We start from the raw sequence: 19257 nt of genomic DNA, 5'->3' as shown, positions 1-19257 counted from the left end.
TACGTCCAACAATAGAGACTTTTTTAAAAAATTAATTTGTTTTTGGCTGTGTTGTGTCTTAGTTGCAGTGTGCGGGCTTCTCACTGCAGTGGCTTCTCGTTGCAGAGCACGGGCTCTAGGCGCGCAGACTTCATTAGTTGTGGCTCATGGGCTTAGCTGCTCTGCGGCATGTGGGATCTTCCCGGACCAGGGCTCGAACCCGTGTCCCCTGCATTGGCAGGCGGATTCTCAACCACTGAGCCACCAGGGAAGCCCGCAACAATAGAGATTTGAAACTAAATTCTGTCTGGGTCGAGTCGGGTCGTCTTGTATACAGGTTAGATTGGAGCAGAGTCGGCCTAATGTGGACGAGCAGATAAGCTGCTTTAGGGAAAGAGCAGTTAATGACGGGACCCAGGCATCTGGAGCCGAGCTAAGACCGATTCTCCCCCAAATGGTGTCAGACGGAGCAGGGACTTGCAGCTCCAGAGGTGGGGACAGCAGAGGTGGGACAGCTCCTGGGGACTGGCCATCCTGTGGGTGGCTGCCTCTCTAGCAGTGAGTCCCAGGAGGAAGAGGATTACTTAGAGTCCCTTTCAAAATGCATACACCTGCACATAGAGAATCCCCTGCATACCTAATCTAAGTAGGTCCCCAAAATTGAGGCACTTCCTTCTTATTCCATTACTAAGGTGATAGTGGGGACAGTACTCCCCAGCGGACTTTTATGCCTTGTCCAAGGACATTTCATTGTATTTCCCACTTAGAGACTGTTACTAAATCACTCTCCAGCTGACTACAGTTCAATGCTGAAGTACTTAGCTTATCTGACCTTGGCATTCATTAATTTTATCACACCAGCAGGAACTTATTAATATTCTTTTCCCCCTTCCCTACAAAGCCACGTGGCCCCAAGTGGACCCAGTTCTCTCCTAATGCCTGAGGGGGAGTTCCTTAAACACCTTCCTATCTTAAAAGTTGTCTGTAGTGTGCTGGTCCAAACCCCCAACTCCTTGCCGTCAGTAGATTTAAGGGGCCCTTTTGTGCATGAGTGTTCTGAGATGCCATTAAAATTCTTACAAAAACTGAAAGTGAAATGAGGAAGACTGATTGGGCAATCACATAGAAGGGCGAATGCCAGGAAGACCTATCATACAGTAGGGGCAGAGATGCGGCCGGGCAGAGAGAAGAAAATTCAGGAGAACTCTCCGGAGGGCGAGCGCCGGGCTGGGCCATGTAGTCAATGTAGGACATCAACAAACACAGATAACAGGAAATGATCCATTCTCTGTGGTCACTTATTCAAAGGGCCCGAACCTTCAAAGTTCAAGGAGGGAAATGGATGACTCCACAGGGGAGCAGTCACGCCTTTCTCGCCTTAAGACCAGAGACGAAATGAAACTGAAGGAGACAGTCTCCATCCTCCCCCAGAAGGAAAGCCCCTCTGTCCGCTTCTCCAAAGATGGAAAGCTGCTGGCCGTGACCCTGCTGCTGGCCCTGCTGTCCTGCTGCCTCACGGTGCTGTCCTTCTGCCGCCTGGCTTCCCTGCAAGCAGAGCTGGGAAGGCTCCGGGCGGAGCTGCGGGAGCTGCCCGGCGCCCCCCAGGCGGGAGCCGCAGCCCCCAGGGCCGCCCTGCGGGAGGCTGCAGCCGCCACCTCCGCCCTGAAAGTGAGTCTGCGGCAGCCCCAGCCCCATGCTCCCGCACCCAGACGCCCTGGCAATAACGGGGGCCTTTTCTCTTGGCAGGGGAGCTTTGCACTACCAGCTCCAGGAGAAAGCAACTCCAGCCAAAGCAGCAGGAGTAAGCGTGGCCTGCAGGATGCAGAAGAAACAGGTATGTTCGGGGCACAGAAGCGGCTAGGAGTCAGGGATCCCAGTTCACAGGTGAGGAGCAGAGGGGAGCCAGACAGGACGTGGAAACTTGGACACGTGCCAACTTGCCGTCCCAGCCGGGTGTGGCTCCAGGGAAAGCCAAGTCCTGGCCGATGTAATAGGCCGACAGCACGTTTTGTCCTACGGTGAGGAGAGGTATTTATCTGTGCGGCACTTTAAAAAAGGGGAAAGGGGCCCACATTTCCCCTCCAATAGATAGTTCACTCCTACGTCAGGAGCATCGTCTGGCAGTGCAGGAACAAAGCACCACGTGCCAGTGTAGAATGAGCTTTTGTCAGCGAAAGGCAGCCAGACAGCATCTCCTGGGGGGCGTAGCCGCCGTGAAACCACGTGTAGATCGCCCCGGAGGCAGGTGCATGTTTCTGCTTTATTTGGTGTCTTGCTTTTTTAAAAAAAAGCTTATTGTACACACACACTCACACACACACAGAGATTTTAATGCTTTTCTTTAATGTGTGCTTTTTCCTGGAGCTCCACACACGTTTATAGCCTCCTTGTAATAGTTCCTTAGCGATCGCTACCTTTCTTCCTGCTGCGCATGTCCCACAGAACTGTGTGCGTGCCTGACACCTCAGGTTTGGTGGGGCCTCCCAAGACGTGATTCAGCTCTAGTTCCTTCATCTCAAGGCTGAGAAAGAGCATTTGAATGGCACTTACTAATATTGCAATTTAACAAATCCTTGGTGCTGTTTCCCTTTTATATTGAAGGAACCTTTTCTTGAGCCCCTAGAATGTGCCAGGCAGGCTTGTACTAAGAGGTATCGTCACACCTCCTGTTTCCTTTCATCTTCACGGTGAATGTGAGTCAGACCCAGCAGGTGTAATTATTTACATGTATTTGTACTTCTGAACAGAAGTGCATGAGAGACAGAATAGGTGTCCTGTCACACCACACACACACACACACACACACACACACACACACACACGATGCTCCTTCTGTAAACTTATTTTTCACTAAATGCCTTATTCGTGGAAAAAATTCTTCCTCGTTTTATACAGCTGTAAATTTTGTATCTGGTTATCATATCTTTGTGCCAATTATCAGAAACAAATGGGTTTAAAAATTTTAAAACTGGAAAACACTCATATTTTTACTATGCTTTAACACATCGATTATTTTCATATTTTGCATTTTATCATCTATATTTTTTACATAATTGAAAAAATTCAGTATATCTACTGTGGTATATTACACAATAAATGTTTTCCTTGTTTCTAGGTAATTCTCACACATCCATATTTATTTGTTATCATACAATTATTTATCATGGTCATTTCCAATTTTTTTGATAGAATGGAACATGCCAAAATTTTTGTGCAGATCTCTTTGTTTCTGAGGCATTTTATGCATATATTCAATATAAATTCCATACATGGAATGTCTGAGCCAAAGAGGACGAACATCTTTAGCACCCTTGCTACCTGTTGCCATACTGTTTTCAAAATGAATTACAAATGTATGTAATCAGAAATGCAGTATACAAGTTCTCCACATTCTTACAGCATCTTATCTTTAAAAATATATTTTGGCTAGTTTAGTAGTTGTAAAAGAATGCCTCAAATTTAATTTTTTGCTTGCTTACAAATAAGAATTAACTTATTTCTGCATATTTTGATAACTTCTAATTTTATCTTCTAATTTTTATTTATAACTTTCCTCACTTGTCCTATTTTTAAAATAATTTTGAATAAACTCTATATTAGGCATATTGTTTATCAAAATTTTGATGTAAATATTTTCACAATATTTTGCAGGTTTTTAAACTTGTACAGAGATTTTGCATCTGTATATTCAATGTGATACACTTTTAAAATTTTCTGTAATACATCAAAGCTAAAAATATATTTGTTCATAATCTCTTAAGTAGTTTATTCTTTTCTCTGCCATTTTGACTTTTTTTGTAATTTAGTGTTGTAGTTTGGTATTTAATCCATTAGTCCTGGAGTTTATTTTGGTAGGTCATGTCATACTAACTTCCTTTCTTTGGAACTTCCTTCCTTCCTTCCTTAACTTCCCCTTTCTTCTTTTACTTTTTCCTTCCAAACTATTGCTAAGTATCTCGGCCAAATTCATTAGATGGTTCTTTTTAACTCATTTGCATTGGAATGCTTACTATATTATATTAAGTTCCTCATTTATAGTTGAATCTATTTTGAGACTTTTTTTTCATTGATTTGTTTCCTATTTGTATTAAATATTTTAAGTAATTTTATAATAAAATGAGCTTCAGTGCCTAGTAGGGTGAGGATGCCTCAATCTTCTTCAACCTTGTCTGCTAGTATTCCCCTGCCTCTAAATATTAATATTAAAACGAAACCCTAACTTTTCCATTCCAAAGAGGATGTAGACTCATTACATCAGATTTAAGAAGGAAAGAATTGAGTAAGAAATCAATAACTCCCTGAGTCCCACTTGACCAAAATATGTTCTATTAATATTTTAAAATTTCCTCCCATGTGAGTATTTTTTCATATTTGTGTTACTATGGCATCCAAAAATTGTATACTGACAAAAATTTTCCCCCCCAAATTTGCAATTTTTAGAAAGTCTGGAGAATAGCAGAAAGTTCTAACCAATGAATCAGAATGCACCTGGTTTCCATAGCCCAGATGTCGTCACTATGGTCATTATCATGGTTTGCCTTAGATTTTTATAAACCCTGATGTAGCATATATATGGTGTTTGTATATGTGTATATATATATTAGGACGAACATCTTTAGCACCCTTGCTACCTGTTGCCATACTGTTTTCAAAATGAATTACAAATGTATGTAATCAGAAATGCAGTATACAAGTTCTCCACATTCTTACAGCATCTTATCTTTAAAAATATATTTTGGCTAGTTTAGTAGTTGTAAAAGAATGCCTCAAATTTAATTTTTTGCTTGCTTACAAATAAGAATTAACTTATTTCTGCATATTTTGATAACTTCTAATTTTATCTTCTAATTTTTATTTATAACTTTCCTCACTTGTCCTATTTTTAAAATAATTTTGAATAAACTCTATATTAGGCATATTGTTTATCAAAATTTTGATGTAAATATTTTCACAATATTTTGCAGGTTTTTAAACTTGTACAGAGATTTTGCATCTGTATATTCAATGTGATACACTTTTAAAATTTTCTGTAATACATCAAAGCTAAAAATATATTTGTTCATAATCTCTTAAGTAGTTTATTCTTTTCTCTGCCATTTTGACTTTTTTTGTAATTTAGTGTTGTAGTTTGGTATTTAATCCATTAGTCCTGGAGTTTATTTTGGTAGGTCATGTCATACTAACTTCCTTTCTTTGGAACTTCCTTCCTTCCTTCCTTAACTTCCCCTTTCTTCTTTTACTTTTTCCTTCCAAACTATTGCTAAGTATCTCGGCCAAATTCATTAGATGGTTCTTTTTAACTCATTTGCATTGGAATGCTTACTATATTATATTAAGTTCCTCATTTATAGTTGAATCTATTTTGAGACTTTTTTTTCATTGATTTGTTTCCTATTTGTATTAAATATTTTAAGTAATTTTATAATAAAATGAGCTTCAGTGCCTAGTAGGGTGAGGATGCCTCAATCTTCTTCAACCTTGTCTGCTAGTATTCCCCTGCCTCTAAATATTAATATTAAAACGAAACCCTAACTTTTCCATTCCAAAGAGGATGTAGACTCATTACATCAGATTTAAGAAGGAAAGAATTGAGTAAGAAATCAATAACTCCCTGAGTCCCACTTGACCAAAATATGTTCTATTAATATTTTAAAATTTCCTCCCATGTGAGTATTTTTTCATATTTGTGTTACTATGGCATCCAAAAATTGTATACTGACAAAAATTTTCCCCCCCAAATTTGCAATTTTTAGAAAGTCTGGAGAATAGCAGAAAGTTCTAACCAATGAATCAGAATGCACCTGGTTTCCATAGCCCAGATGTCGTCACTATGGTCATTATCATGGTTTGCCTTAGATTTTTATAAACCCTGATGTAGCATATATATGGTGTTTGTATATGTGTATATATATATATATATATATATATATATATACACACACACATATATGTATTGTATATATAGTGTATATATATATATATATACCCTATAAATATACTTAGTACATATATATCTCTAAATCTCTCTCTACATATATTTATAACATTCATAGATCCCACATGAAGGGTTTGAAGACCAGAACCTTAGTGATAGGTAATATCATTTATTCCCGGTCAATGAAATTGGCTTGAATGTTGTTTTAGACACTGTCCCTTTGTGCAGGGAAAATTTATTTTGTTTAGCCTTACTCCAAAATTAATGCATATATATATACCAAGAAAGTTGTCTGAGACTCCATGATTTTCGTTTGTTTTCGGTTTGGTAGGGTCCTTTTTTTGGAATTGAGAAGATTCTATTCAGTTTGAATCTAGCAAGTTTCTTTGGTTTTGGTTTCCATTCTAGTTGTTGTGATTTATTTTAAGTAAAACTCAAAAGCCAGAGTTATCCCTTTGACTTTCAAAGCATTAGTTTCTATTTTATTTATTCATTTTCTATAAACGTTTTTGTTGGAATTTTAGAAAAACTGTAACTCTGAAGAAGAAAATGAATTTTCACACTTTGAATTGATATATTCAAGAATTTTTAATATATTAAATATAGAATTTTAAATTTCACAATAAGACAGTTTTCCTTATATAGGTTTCACTATTCTTTCATAGTTAAATGAAAAAGGGTTTATTGCTATGAGGAGTCTTAGCATTTTCAAATAGCTTGTTAAACTGCTAAAAAACATAGAATTTGCAGTAAATGATTTAGTATTCGATCTCACGCTTATTTTTAAGCCACGTCAGTAGTACACTCAGTGGATCTATACTTAACAGATTTATAATATTATTCTAGACTTTGTCTAAAATACTCTGCTTTCTGTATATACTCCTCAACATCAGGTGGTCATTATTTTATAACTGTGTCAAAAAGGTTCACAGCTGAATATTGCTAAGTAACATACCAGAATGTTACTCGTTCTTATTTTTCTATAAATCCAACCCAGATTTCACCAGGCATCTCAGTTTTTATTGTGTGGATATTCAGTTTGTAAGTAAATTCCAGTATGCCGTGGGCTAGAAAGTCGAACCTCCCCAGCACACAGCAAGCCTAGTTATTGCATTGGTATTTGATACTCATCCCATATTACCCAGGAAGGTTGTTTTCTTTTCATTTGTGTATACCCCGTCTGTTCAACTAAAGAGTAGAGACTTCTGTGGTCTGGTCCTATTTCTCCTTTTGTATATTCATCATGACACTTGCACCCTGTAGGTATTCCATGAATATGTGTTAATCAATTTTGGGCTCAATATCAAATAAGATAGAATGATTTGGCATCATTTTTAGGGGGAAGGGATTTTCCCATATTTCTTCATTTGTCAGGTTTTGATCAAAGGCCATCTTATGAAATTTTTTTAACTTGACCTTTAAAATAACTAATGAACCAAAGAATGAACATGATCATAAGGCTAAAGTCACAGGGGCAGTCTGGAGACCCCTCGCCTCAGACTCTCTTGGTGCACCAGGTAGAGGCACTGTTTGGGCTCATTGAAAAGTCATAGAGAAGCTCCCATATTCAGCAACTTCTTTCACTATAATTTCCTGGGTTTCTAGCTTAATTTTTTAAAATTTTAATTGACATATTATTTACACACAGAAAAGGGCGTGCATCTTCAGGACACAGGTCAGTGAAATTCGCAAGCTGAACAGCAGTACGTGAAGGGCAGACATCACCATCAGCCTACACACCCATTTAGTCTTTCTTGCAGACCACCCCTGGAGTAAACGTGCTGCTTTTACTTCATTCTAGAATTTGGTGCTGTGGCTCCAGTTTTGTTTTTCTTAATTATGTTGTGTTTCAAATGAAAGTCTCAGTAAGTTTCATGTGTTTCATAAGATAATTTATGATTACAATATAACAAACAAATGTGGGGAAATCCAGGATTTAAATTGCCAAATGGCTTACAATAGCCAAAAATTCACTTTTAAGCCCATAAGTGTATTTGGAGATAGTCCCAATTAGAAAAAAAAAACAAAAACAAAAACCCTAAAGTGACATGGCTTTGAAAATATTACACATGAAAATTTCTTCACAGATGAAATCATGATGACCCATGTTTTGAACCTGCACTTAACTATAATTCTATTCATTTCAAGAATCTAAAGATAAGCATCTTCAGAGTCCATCAAGAAAGTGAATTCTTCCAAATGCGTTCCTACTGAATTAAAACAGTTTATTAATAAAATTAGGTGACCTTTCATTTTTTCCCTTGTTATTCAGTAGGGAGTTTAAGTTATCAGAAACCCATGTATTTTAGATTATAGAAAGACAAAAATTATTTTTTATTAATAACGTTTATTATACTCATCTCAACTGTAATATTAAAAATAGTGGTGAAAGGGACTTCCCTGGCAGTCCAGGCTTAAGACTCTGTGCTCCCAGTGAAGGGGGTGCAGGTTCTATCCCTGGTCGGGGAACTAAGATCCCCGTGCTGCATGGCACAGCCAAACAGTTAAAACAAAAAACAAAAAACAAAAAAAATCATGAAGTGGTGAAAGCGTGAGCATTTCAAAGAAATATAAAAACAAGAGCAGAAAAATTTGCCCATATTTTATCTTTCAAATATTTATTGTAAAATTCTGACCAATCTACTTTATTTTTCTCCATTTTTAAATAAACGTTTTAGTTTGAAATTATTTTAGAATTACAGGAAAGTTGCAATAACAGTGCAGTGAGCTGCCATATATCCCTCATGCCGTTTCCCCTAATGTTAACATCTTATGTTACCATGGTACCTTTGTCACAACTTAGAGACCAACATTAGGATTTAACTGAACTCCCGACTTTATTTGAATTTCACCAGCTTTTCCGCTAAGGTCTTACCATGTTCCGGGAGCCGTCCAGGACACCAGAATGCATTTAATAGTTTTTAAAAATCAGAGTTTTGAATATAATGCACATAAGTTAACACCTAATAGTATAACTAAAGTATTTCTCTGGGGTAAACACTTTTGTTGTTAAACATAAAGATATCAATACTATGAATATATTTGAAATATCAACATTTCTTTCTTGAAATCCATAGTGCATTTCCTTTGCAAGAAAAGATGGGGTGTCTGAGGGTCTGTAACATCCAGTAACATCCAGTCTTTGCTTCATCGGCATTTCGGGCTCAGCTGTAACTTACAAGGCTGTAAAGTGAGTGTTAAAAGCATGCAGTGTATAACTCAGCCATCCAATTTGTCCCCAGATGAGGCTAACGGCAGCCTCTTACCCAGCAAGGGTGTGTTCCTTCCTAGAACAGAAACAGCTGGCTGCTCTCATGGTGACCTTTGACCAGAATCTTCCCTGAGTGTTATTTTTCTTTTCCCCTGCTTTAAATAAGGAGAGCCTTCTTTTCAGTGTTGCAAGAGCTGGATTCTGTTCAATTTCCACAAAAGTATTTTAAATGGAAATAGTGACCTGGTAACCAAACCTTTGAACCCTGTTCTTATCAAGTTTAAAGTTTTGGGAAACAGAAGAGCCAGGAAGCGAATCAACCAGTGAAGCCAGAAGCGATATTGTATTTCTTCCAACCTTCCCTGACCTATAGGAGGTCCAAGCGCTGTTCTAGTTGTTGGGTATCGATTAGAAGACAAACAGATAAAAGTTTCCCGTGCATTGGAGATTACATTGCAGTGAGGTGGAAAGCCATAGAAAATAATCAATAAACATAATTAATGAGGAAATTATAATACTAGAAAATGTCAAATACATTGCAAAAGTGAAAAATTTAGGGCAGGGTTAAGAGAACCAGCAGAGTTAAGGGTGAAGAAGGGTAAGAGGACATGTCTGTATTTTAAGTAGGGAGGCCGGGGTAAGTCTTTCTATCTAATCCCTGAAAGCTCAATAATTCTTTATTGTTTCAACATTAACAAAAATTGCAGACATTCTAGGTATTTTAACAATAAATTCATAACGTCGAGGGATGCATTCTCATTAATAGTTCGTAGAAATGGGTGATATTAGTTTTAACGGTTAATGATGCTTTTTATAGGTCAAGTCCTACTTACAGGATCTGCATTGGGCAGCTGCTCTTTTGTTGTGGTGGGATTTTCTTTGACCTAAATAGACATTTCTCCAAAGAAGGTATACAGATGGCCAGCAAACACATGAAAGGATGCTCAGCATCACTAATCATTAGAGAAAGGCAAATCATGGGGAGGGGATATGGGGATATAGGTATACGTATAGCTGGTTCACTTTGTTATACAGCAGAAGCTAACACACCATTGTAAAGCAATTATACTCCAATAAAGATGTTAAAAAAATAAAAATTCCTAAGGACATATCAAAAAAGAACAAAAGTATCCCCATTTCTGAGGGGTTAGAGAAGAAACAGACTTCTCTCAAAATAGAGGAGACACCTACTGTGCAAAGCTCTGAGGTAGGCTCTCCAGAATATGCAGAAAAGGGGAGAGAAATGAAATGAAATTAGCCGAGTACGGTCCATGTGAAAGCTCTGGGTTAGGCCCTGTGGACCTGTGATTATCATTTGCCCTCTTCGTAACCCTGCAGTGCTGGCATTATTGTCTGCATTTTAGGTGAGAGAATTGAAGCAGGCACAGCCAACCCCTCTTTTCAGAAACCCAGTACTGAGTTGGAGAAGTTTTAAAAAAACTAATGTAAATTTCAAGATAATAAGTAATTAAAAAATAACAATGTCTTTTGCCTTTACAAAACACATGCAAATTATGCCTTCAACTAATTCTCACTATGAAATAGATATTGTTTTTTTCAGTTTACAGATAAGAAAAAATATTTCAAAATTGTGTCAGTCTCACGATTAAATAGCTAATTGGTTTAAGAACTAAGGTTATAAATTCTGAGCTCTTTTGATCACGTGAGCTATATGTACCTAATGTTCAAATAAAGCACCAGTTTTGAGAAAAGTCATTGGATCCTGGAGAAGCCTAAATTATTATTAATATTATTACCAGTGAGAAGGATAGCTAGTTACGGAATCACAGGGTGTCCGCAGTGGAGATCACAGACTGAAAGATCATCTAGACCGTGGTCGAGAAGAGCTGAGCCGGGTTTTAAAGGTTGAGTAGATGTGGGTAAGAGGAGAGTGTATCCAAGGTATGGTAACAGTAATAAAACAGGAAATAGAAAAAATACAAGAAGAGACCTTATTATAGTAAGCGGCCGTCTCCTTGGGGATTTTTGCAAATGTTGATTGATTGAAGTTCAGGCTTTCCTCTTCTCTCCATCCCTCTCCTCTGACTACCCTGTGTCAGGTAGACAAAGAAATGGAAAATAACTGCTTCATGGTATCTGCTGACACAAGTTGTGAAGCTATACTTCAGCTCATCTTTTTTCTCTTCTATCTACTACCCTAGAGCTTCTTCTGGCAACTAGAGAGTAAGAAATTCTAGAGAAATAGCACACAACCATTTACTTTTAAAAATATTATAGCGTGCTACAGTTCTATGGATGACGTTTCAAAAACTTACTGAGATTATTCGTTATGAAGAATGTTTTCCATAAAACCGTGGACCCAAAGATTTATTGTTACAGAGTTCAGACATCATGGACATAGGTTTTTTTTTTTTTTAATGGAACCTATTTTCCCTAAAACATTAATTTAATTTGATTTAACATGTCTTATAAATTTGGATGTAAGGATGGGGTTTTTAAAAATTATTTGGAAAGGTTAGACGTTGGTATGATGTCTTTCTTTTCTAAATTGTTCCACAGATTTTTTTTTTAATGTGCTGTAAATGAGACACTGCAAATTTGTAAATGATGGACCTTAATGTGAAGTGACTCACAGTCTAGGGATGGAAGCAGTTATAGAAACAATTAGTACATATAGTGAAATGTATTTCAATAGATGTACGTACAAAGTGTAATGCTATCAAATATTTAGCTAGAAGGATCAGGGAAAGATTTGATATGTGACCTGAGCCCTGAAGCATGAATGAGGTTTCACCAGTTGGAAAGGTGAGGAATATTTAGCCGTAGGTAATGGCAGATACAAGGTCCTGGAAACATGAAGCCGACCTCCTGTTCTGAGAAGGTGTGTTTAAGTACAGTGGGGGTGGGAGAGGAGGGTCATGAGGCTGTGCAGGTAGACTTGGATTTTGTGTGCAAAGAAATCCTTTGAAGGAATTATAAACATGAAAAGGACAAGATAGGATTTGGGTTTAGGAAGATAATTCTGGAGGAAATGCAAGTGATGGACTAGGAATTGTAGAAAATGGAAGAGGCACAACTAGGTAGACTAAGGTAATTGTGAAGAATGGTGAGGGTAAAGATCTGAATTTAGGCTACGATGCTCTCCATCTTACCATTTCTCTCTGTCTCTCTCTGTCTCTCTCTCTCTCTCTCCTTCAGCCAAACTTGCCACCATTCAAAGAAGCCTTCCTCATTGGATCAGACATCTAGGCACTGTATCACTCTTACAGTTGCAATTTTAATTCTGTTTTGGTGCTACTCATTCATGCCTGTTCTTCCCACTAGATTGTAATCTCCATGGGGGTAGGAATTATATCTCCTTTTTTTGGTATCCCTAAGTGCAACATGTGACACAAATCTAGTGCTCAGTAAAATTGTTGAATGGATGAATGAGAGATGAAATCTTAATTGGATGAAAGTTAAAAGTTCAAACCATTAGAACTTGGTTATTAGTTGAATTTCAAGATTGAGGAGGAAGAAATAAGGCATGTTTATAAAGTTTCTAGTTTGGGCAACTCAGAGGACAGTTATATATCCACTAAGAGAGAAAACAGAGAAGGAGTGAGAGGTGAGTGTGTGTGGAGAAGATCAAGAAATAGATTTGAGGCAGATGAAACTTGAGGTATCACTATGGCATTCAGGTGGGAATGTCCAAGTGGGAGTTGAAAATGTAACAGCCAACTGTGCCATTTATTGCTACCTTTCTCCAGATATTCAGGTGTATTTCTATTTTTGGTTTTACCTTCCTTGACTTCAGAGCTGTTTGCACGTTGTGTTATGAAGCCAATGTCCTTCACTGGTAAGTCAGTGATACCCAGTGCCTTCTGAGTATGCGTCATTAATAAAGTGAAATATCCTGGGCTTCCCTGGTGGCGCAGTGGTTGAGAGTCCGCCTGCCGATGCAGGGGACACGGGCTCGTGCCCCGGTCCAGGAAGATCCCACATGCCGCGGAGCGGCTGGGCCCGTGAGCCATGGCCGCTGAGCCTGCGCATCTAGAGCCTGTGCTCCACAACGGGAGAGGCCACAGCAGTGAGAGGCCCGTGTACCGCAAAAAAAAAAAAAAAAAAAGTGAAATATCCTAAAATAATGCAAAGAAGTCATGACCGAAGAAAAAACATATCCTATGGAGATGATGACCACTATAAAATTGGTAATTTTAAGTTAAAATATTTGATCATTTGCAAAATTAAACAACATTAGATGAAGATGGTATTTTGGGGGGTTTTTTTATCTTTGTTACTTTACTCTTATGAGGCTATCCAGAGGGCTGCCATCTTACATATCCTGCCTTACTTTAGTCATAGAACATGATTATATTATGAGTGGTACATGGCAACGTCCAGTTCACGTCAAGGCTCTTTCTGTGCACATATACACATAGAAAATCTTCAATTCAAATATATTTCTTTACTTCTATCCGTTATATTTATTTCTACTTTATCAGCTTCATTCCAAGCCCTCCAAAAATTCAGCACCCCTTCCTCACTTCCCCAAGGCCGTTATAGTGCTGCCATCTTTGTGAATTCCCCAGAATTGAAAACCTGCTTTTAATATTAGTTTTTAATTCTCCTTCAAGCACATATACTCATTAGTCAGAAACTTTTAAATTTTTTTCACAGTTTGTCTTGGGTGCTCCACTTATATAATTGCATTTTAGACCAAATCACCCACATATATTTATTACCAGTCAAGAGCTGAACCTTGGCTTTCATTCTCCCTTTACAGCAGTTCATTCTACACATAGACACATGTTTTGTCTTTCTCAGGCACAACATGTATCAGGCAAGCCCCTCTCAAGATTAAGAACTCCTAATATTTTTTCTATTTTCTAGTAAGTCAAATACAGACTTCTCAACCTAGCTCTCTAGAAATTCTTTCAGAACTCTCTCATTGTTTTTGTAAGTTACCAATAAGTAACTTAATAAATGTTGCCAGTTACACAAACTGCTTATCCCTGATCAAACAATACTTTATAATCCAGTTTCCACCCCAAAAATTTTTTCTTCCCGTTCCAGTAGAAATGTTTATCCTAAAACCATGATTTCTTTGATTTCTTCATAAATCTATGTCCAGCATTAGGTCAATATTTAGATCTGTAAGGGATTTCTCTTAACTAACTATTCCAGCCACTGATGATTTATTCAAAACTAGCTCAAGAAAATTCCAACTCCTACATTTGTCATGACTTCCATGCACTGAATGAAAGCTCTACAGAAATGAAGAGAGGCATCATCTCCAGAGTCCTCATTGTTGAAAAATGTACAATGTAATAAGTAAGGCAACAGAAAAAAGAAGAAAGATAAAAGAAGATGAAGGAAGGGCGTCTCACTCAGACTGAAGAGCTTAGAAGAAGCTTCTCGAATGAGATGAGTGAGAAATTTGGGAGTTAGTGGGTGTAGGTCATATGGACAGGACACGAGTAATGGGAAAAGCTCATGTGGGATGCTTTTCATGGGAACCACGTATAATCTGCAATAATTGCATTATTTATGGTAGTTTCTATTAGATTTAGCTTTGTGGAAATAATGTATAATAAACTGGATTCCAGTTTGAAAAGGTTTGGTTCCAACACAGAAAACAATACAACAGATATTAGCAATTCCATAAACCTATAAATCTCTTTTCCTGATTAAAAGCCACTTTAAAAGGTGGTTTTCAATCTCAATCAGTCCAACCACTATTCTAATTGTGGAGTTGGTTGGATTTTATTATATCAAATACTGAGCAATAGCAAATGACTTTTGTCTAAAAGTTCTTATTTTAGGAATTCTCTTTTGTAAGCTAGTTTTGTCATCAGTATAATGTTTTGTTTTTAGAAATATTTTTCACATGGTTTAATATTATGAGTAAATTTTCTTATGCTGTAAAAATGCACTTAAGATTAATTATCTGTGGTTCTCACATCATTATAATATGAGATATATATATATTTAGAAATACGTGCCTCCCCATTGACACAGAAATGTTTTAATGTATGCTACTGCCTTGCTTAGTTAAAAAGATAAACCATTCTCAAACTCTTGTATAATTCCCCTCAACTGTAGCAGCAGGAAAGATGTGTGAAAGACATTTGAAAACCAAACACAGTCAATTAATACTACAATTGTTATCAATATTATGTTTCTTATATTAGACTATGCATTCTCAAAACTCTTGTGGTTGGATATCTATGCTATTGGGAGATACAAAAACAGTACTGCTCTCTTGGCCAACTTTTTGTGAGCAATAATCTATAGTCTAAAATCAGATCTATGTTGAATTGGAAAGAGAGTCCTAAAAGACTGAACTGGAGATAAGTTGATAATAGATATGAAATTTCCTTAAAAGGAGGAGTTGAAAGCTGAAGAGGTAAGTAGCACTGATAGGGTTGATGGGACCTGAACAGCATCTAATGAGGGCAGGATGGAAAGTCCTGTTCTTATTTCCAAGAATTTATCTCCTTGAAAAGCTCAGTGACTTTCTCTGGAGTAAGGAAAACTAATGAATAGCACTAGCTTTAGTGAGTATAATTCAAACACTACTCTTTTTTTTTTTTTTTTTGCGGTACGCGGGCCTCTCACTGTTGTGGCCTCCCCCGTTGCAGAGCACAGGCTCCGGACGCACAGGCTCAGCGGCCATGGCTCACGGGCCTAGCCGCTCCACGGCATGTGGGATCTTCCCAGACCGGGACACGAATGCGTGTCCCCTGCTTCAGCAGGCGGACTCTCAACCACTGCGCCACCAGGGAAGCCCCAAACACTACTCCTGAACTGTCATTTTAATATCTCATTTTCTTTTCTGAAGAGTATTTCATGAAATAAAAATTTCTCTCCATAGTGTATTTTCTTCTGAAAGGTAGATTTCTGCTACTGTGTGATAGAATAGACCATAGTTTTTCAATGTGTAGGTTGTGGCCAAGTTTTAGTTGGGCTTTGGAGATTAAAATTCAGATACTTTCATATCAGTTTGGTAGTTTCCAGGCAGCACTCATTAGGTAAACCCCTTTCTGTCTAAATAGAAAAGGTAAGTCTCCTACAGGAGTTTGTGGAAACAGTCAAGGAGAGGGCTAATTGGAATAGTATTTCTAGGGACTTCCCTGGCGGTCCAGAGGTTAAGACTCCGCGTTTCCGCTGCAGGGGTGCAGGGGGCAAGTGTTGGATACCTGGCTGGGGAACTAAGATCCCAGGTGCCTCGTGTGGCCAAAAAAAAAACACCAAAAAACAAGAAATAGTATTTCTAGTATTTCCTTGGGCCCTTTATCAGCTTCACCTGGTCTTCTTGCTCTCCTAATGTCCTTCCCTTGTGTTCCCAGTTTATTTGGTTCGATGCTACTAAGAACAATAGCACTAATAATAGCCAAGATTGACTTTGCAATTGTTATGTCCCAAGTACAGTACTAAATGTTTCAGATGTATTATCTCACTGAATCTTTACAATATGCATGCACATGACAAAGGAAAGATGGAAAGTTTGGAAATTTAACTTTGACTTTCGTCAAGATCCTCTTTCATTGTGGAGGAAAGATTAGAGCTTTTCACGCCCTGATTGGCCCTTGCATCCCTCACAAAACTTATCATGGTGCCTTGTATGTAGTAATTCCTCAAGAAGTGTTTGTTAGAAAAATAGGTTTAATATGGTGACTCTAGACCTTGTGCTTTTCAGACTTTGGCTGCTTTGGATGTTCTGTGGTTCCTTTCTTTCAAGCTGTCCTTATTCACAGCTATTCTGCCTGTTACGATGCTTTTCCATATTTTCTGTGGCAGAGGGTCTGCCATAGTAACTGCAGTAATGAGTCACATTTCCCTGTGGCATAGACACCGCTGCCATTGTTTTCCAGGTCAATAAAAGAACCACAAAGTGGCCAAAATGTTGTGCTCCTATCCAGACCATCACATTAACATAAAAATGTGTTAGAAAAGTCTCGTGGTTATAAAGGAAGTGCAGTTTTTAACATTATAGTTCCACCTTTAAATACCAAGGGAAATTTCTTAGCAGGTTTTCATATGTGATCACTGCCTGTAACAGTATTCTTTTTAGGCCTATGCATTTGCACAGCTTCAGAATATTACATAATTATTACATCTGTTATTCCATGTTTTCCATTAGTGACTTGCAGCAGGAACTCTCCACTGTGTTAATAAGCTCCTAAAGTGTATACATTGCGAAGCGTGTTTTTAAAGCCTTACTTCAATGCAGAATAAAATACCTGCTATATAATAAGCGACCTAAACTAATATTTTCTGAATTTAAAGTGGGCATACTTAGGTTCATGTTCCATATTTACCGTAGATCTTTACTGCTTTGTTTCCTTTTCCTACAGGCAGTGTACCTATTTTGCTGTTACCCGAAGGCATTGTCTTTATTTAATAGCGTAGTTACGTATTCTTTGGAATACTCTGTGTAATATTCTATATGTGATGTGTGATGTGAATTGATGCTTCCCAGAAGCTTTACTGGTGATGCAGTGTCAGGGAAATCTTCCATTTTTATCTTAAAAAGACGTTGTAGCTCTCTTTCTAGTCCAAAACATTTTACCAAAAGCCTGACTTTGGCTCCACAGTGAAACAGGCGTGATTAAACTTTGGCCCTGTCACTTTCTATCCCTGGGGACTGGACAGGTTGTTTACACTTTCCATGACGTAGTTTCCAGTATGTAAATCTTGGGATTTCTGTGAAGTTGCCTGGATTTATATTAGCTCAATGCATTTTAGCAATTATTTTTATTTTCAGTAATGTTAATAGTGATAGTTTCAGTACTAGTGAGTTGTCACTTAATGTTAGATTTTTTAAACAAAAAATCATTTTAGAGTGATCTGATAATTTGGCTTGTGTATTTAAGAGAATTGAAAAACAAATGACAGTGGCTAAACTTGCTTTCTATACAGGCATAAACATTTTAGAGTAAGTTAAGCTAAACTGTTTAGATGATATACTCACTGTATTTCAACAGCACATAGAGTTTTTCTAAAGCTTGAATTTCAAGTACATATTGTATTTCAAGTACGAGTTATAGTAAGAACCTGTGGGCACATTTCCTAAAGTAATTTTAAGAAGAGCATACAGGCAATATAGAAAGTATAACTGATTTGGTGTCACTGGAAGAGTGGGTTTGCAGCTCTGTATTCTTGGTCATCTTTAGTGCCTTACAATTTCTATTCAAGTAACTAAAATGATACATTTTTGCTTTTCAGTCACTCAAGACTGCTTGCAACTGATTGCAGACACTGACACGCCTACCATACGAAAAGGTAATAAAACATTCCCAGGAACGTCTCCACTTGGCATTCAATTCAGTCCAATTACCTGTACATTTCAAGTCTAAAGACTGTATTCAAACTCCATCTCAAATCACCTATCTGCCTCAAAATTTCTTACAATCAGATTTAAAATAATAAATTTATTTACAATGATTGGGGAGTAAATATTTAGACTAATGTAATAACCTAACAAAGAGAATTACCTTAAGGATACTAATACGTACAAATTTTAAATAAGTAGCACATGATAAAGCAAAATCAGTACTAAATCCATCTCAGCGGCCATGGCTCACGAGTCCAGCCGCTCCGCGGCACGTGGGATCTTCCCGGACTGGGGCACGAACCCGCGTCCCCTGCATCGGCAGGCGGACTCTCAACCACTGCGCCACCAGGGAAGCCCCCAGTTCAGTATTTTATTATTTAGAAATGATTTTGGCTTCTATGGTACCTCAAGATCCTCTTCACAAATATTCATTCTCTGTTATATTAGGTTGTAGAATATTACAATAGGATGAAGATAAAACTGAACATACATTTTATATTAATTTATCAATAAGTATATGTACAAATAAATATAACATTTTTGTGATAAATCTCCAGTGTGAAATTATTGCTTTATATTTTACATATACTGGTTAAAAACATACAATGTTCCAGTTACTGTGTGGGTATTGGGGCTCAGCAGTGAAACATATATATAGGTCCTCATTTTTATGGAATTTACCTTCTCATGAAGGGAAAACAGAAAAGCAAACAAATGAACGAGTAAAATGTAGAATGATAAAATTAAATGGTATGGAGAAAAATAAAGCAGGCGGGGGGCAAGGGAATATTTGGGTTGTGAACCACAAGGGGGAGTTCAGAAGTGTCAGGAAGTTAAGCTGGGGGCCAGGAG

The 19257-nt window shown here is 37.7% G+C and overlaps 1 protein-coding gene across 1 annotated transcript in view; it reads left to right on the top strand.

Moving 5' to 3' along the window:
• Positions 1-1118: 1118 nt before the first annotated feature.
• The window catches only part of TNFSF13B (TNF superfamily member 13b), a 34976-nt gene continuing 16837 nt past the window's right edge, over positions 1119-19257 (top strand). The window contains exons 1-3 of the mRNA XM_024754000.1: positions 1119-1647; positions 1726-1813; positions 18297-18353. Of these exons, the coding sequence (XP_024609768.1) occupies positions 1318-1647; positions 1726-1813; positions 18297-18353 (475 nt within the window). The 5' untranslated portion in view covers positions 1119-1317. The remainder of the gene's footprint in view (positions 1648-1725; positions 1814-18296; positions 18354-19257) is intronic.

The sequence above is a fragment of the Neophocaena asiaeorientalis genome, unplaced genomic scaffold (assembly GCF_003031525.2).
Source record: "Neophocaena asiaeorientalis asiaeorientalis breed wild unplaced genomic scaffold, Neophocaena_asiaeorientalis_V1.1 scaffold684, whole genome shotgun sequence".
Lineage (NCBI taxonomy): Eukaryota > Metazoa > Chordata > Mammalia > Artiodactyla > Phocoenidae > Neophocaena > Neophocaena asiaeorientalis.
The sequence above is the reverse complement of the archived record's forward strand: the minus strand, read 5'-3'. Positions and strand labels throughout refer to the sequence as shown.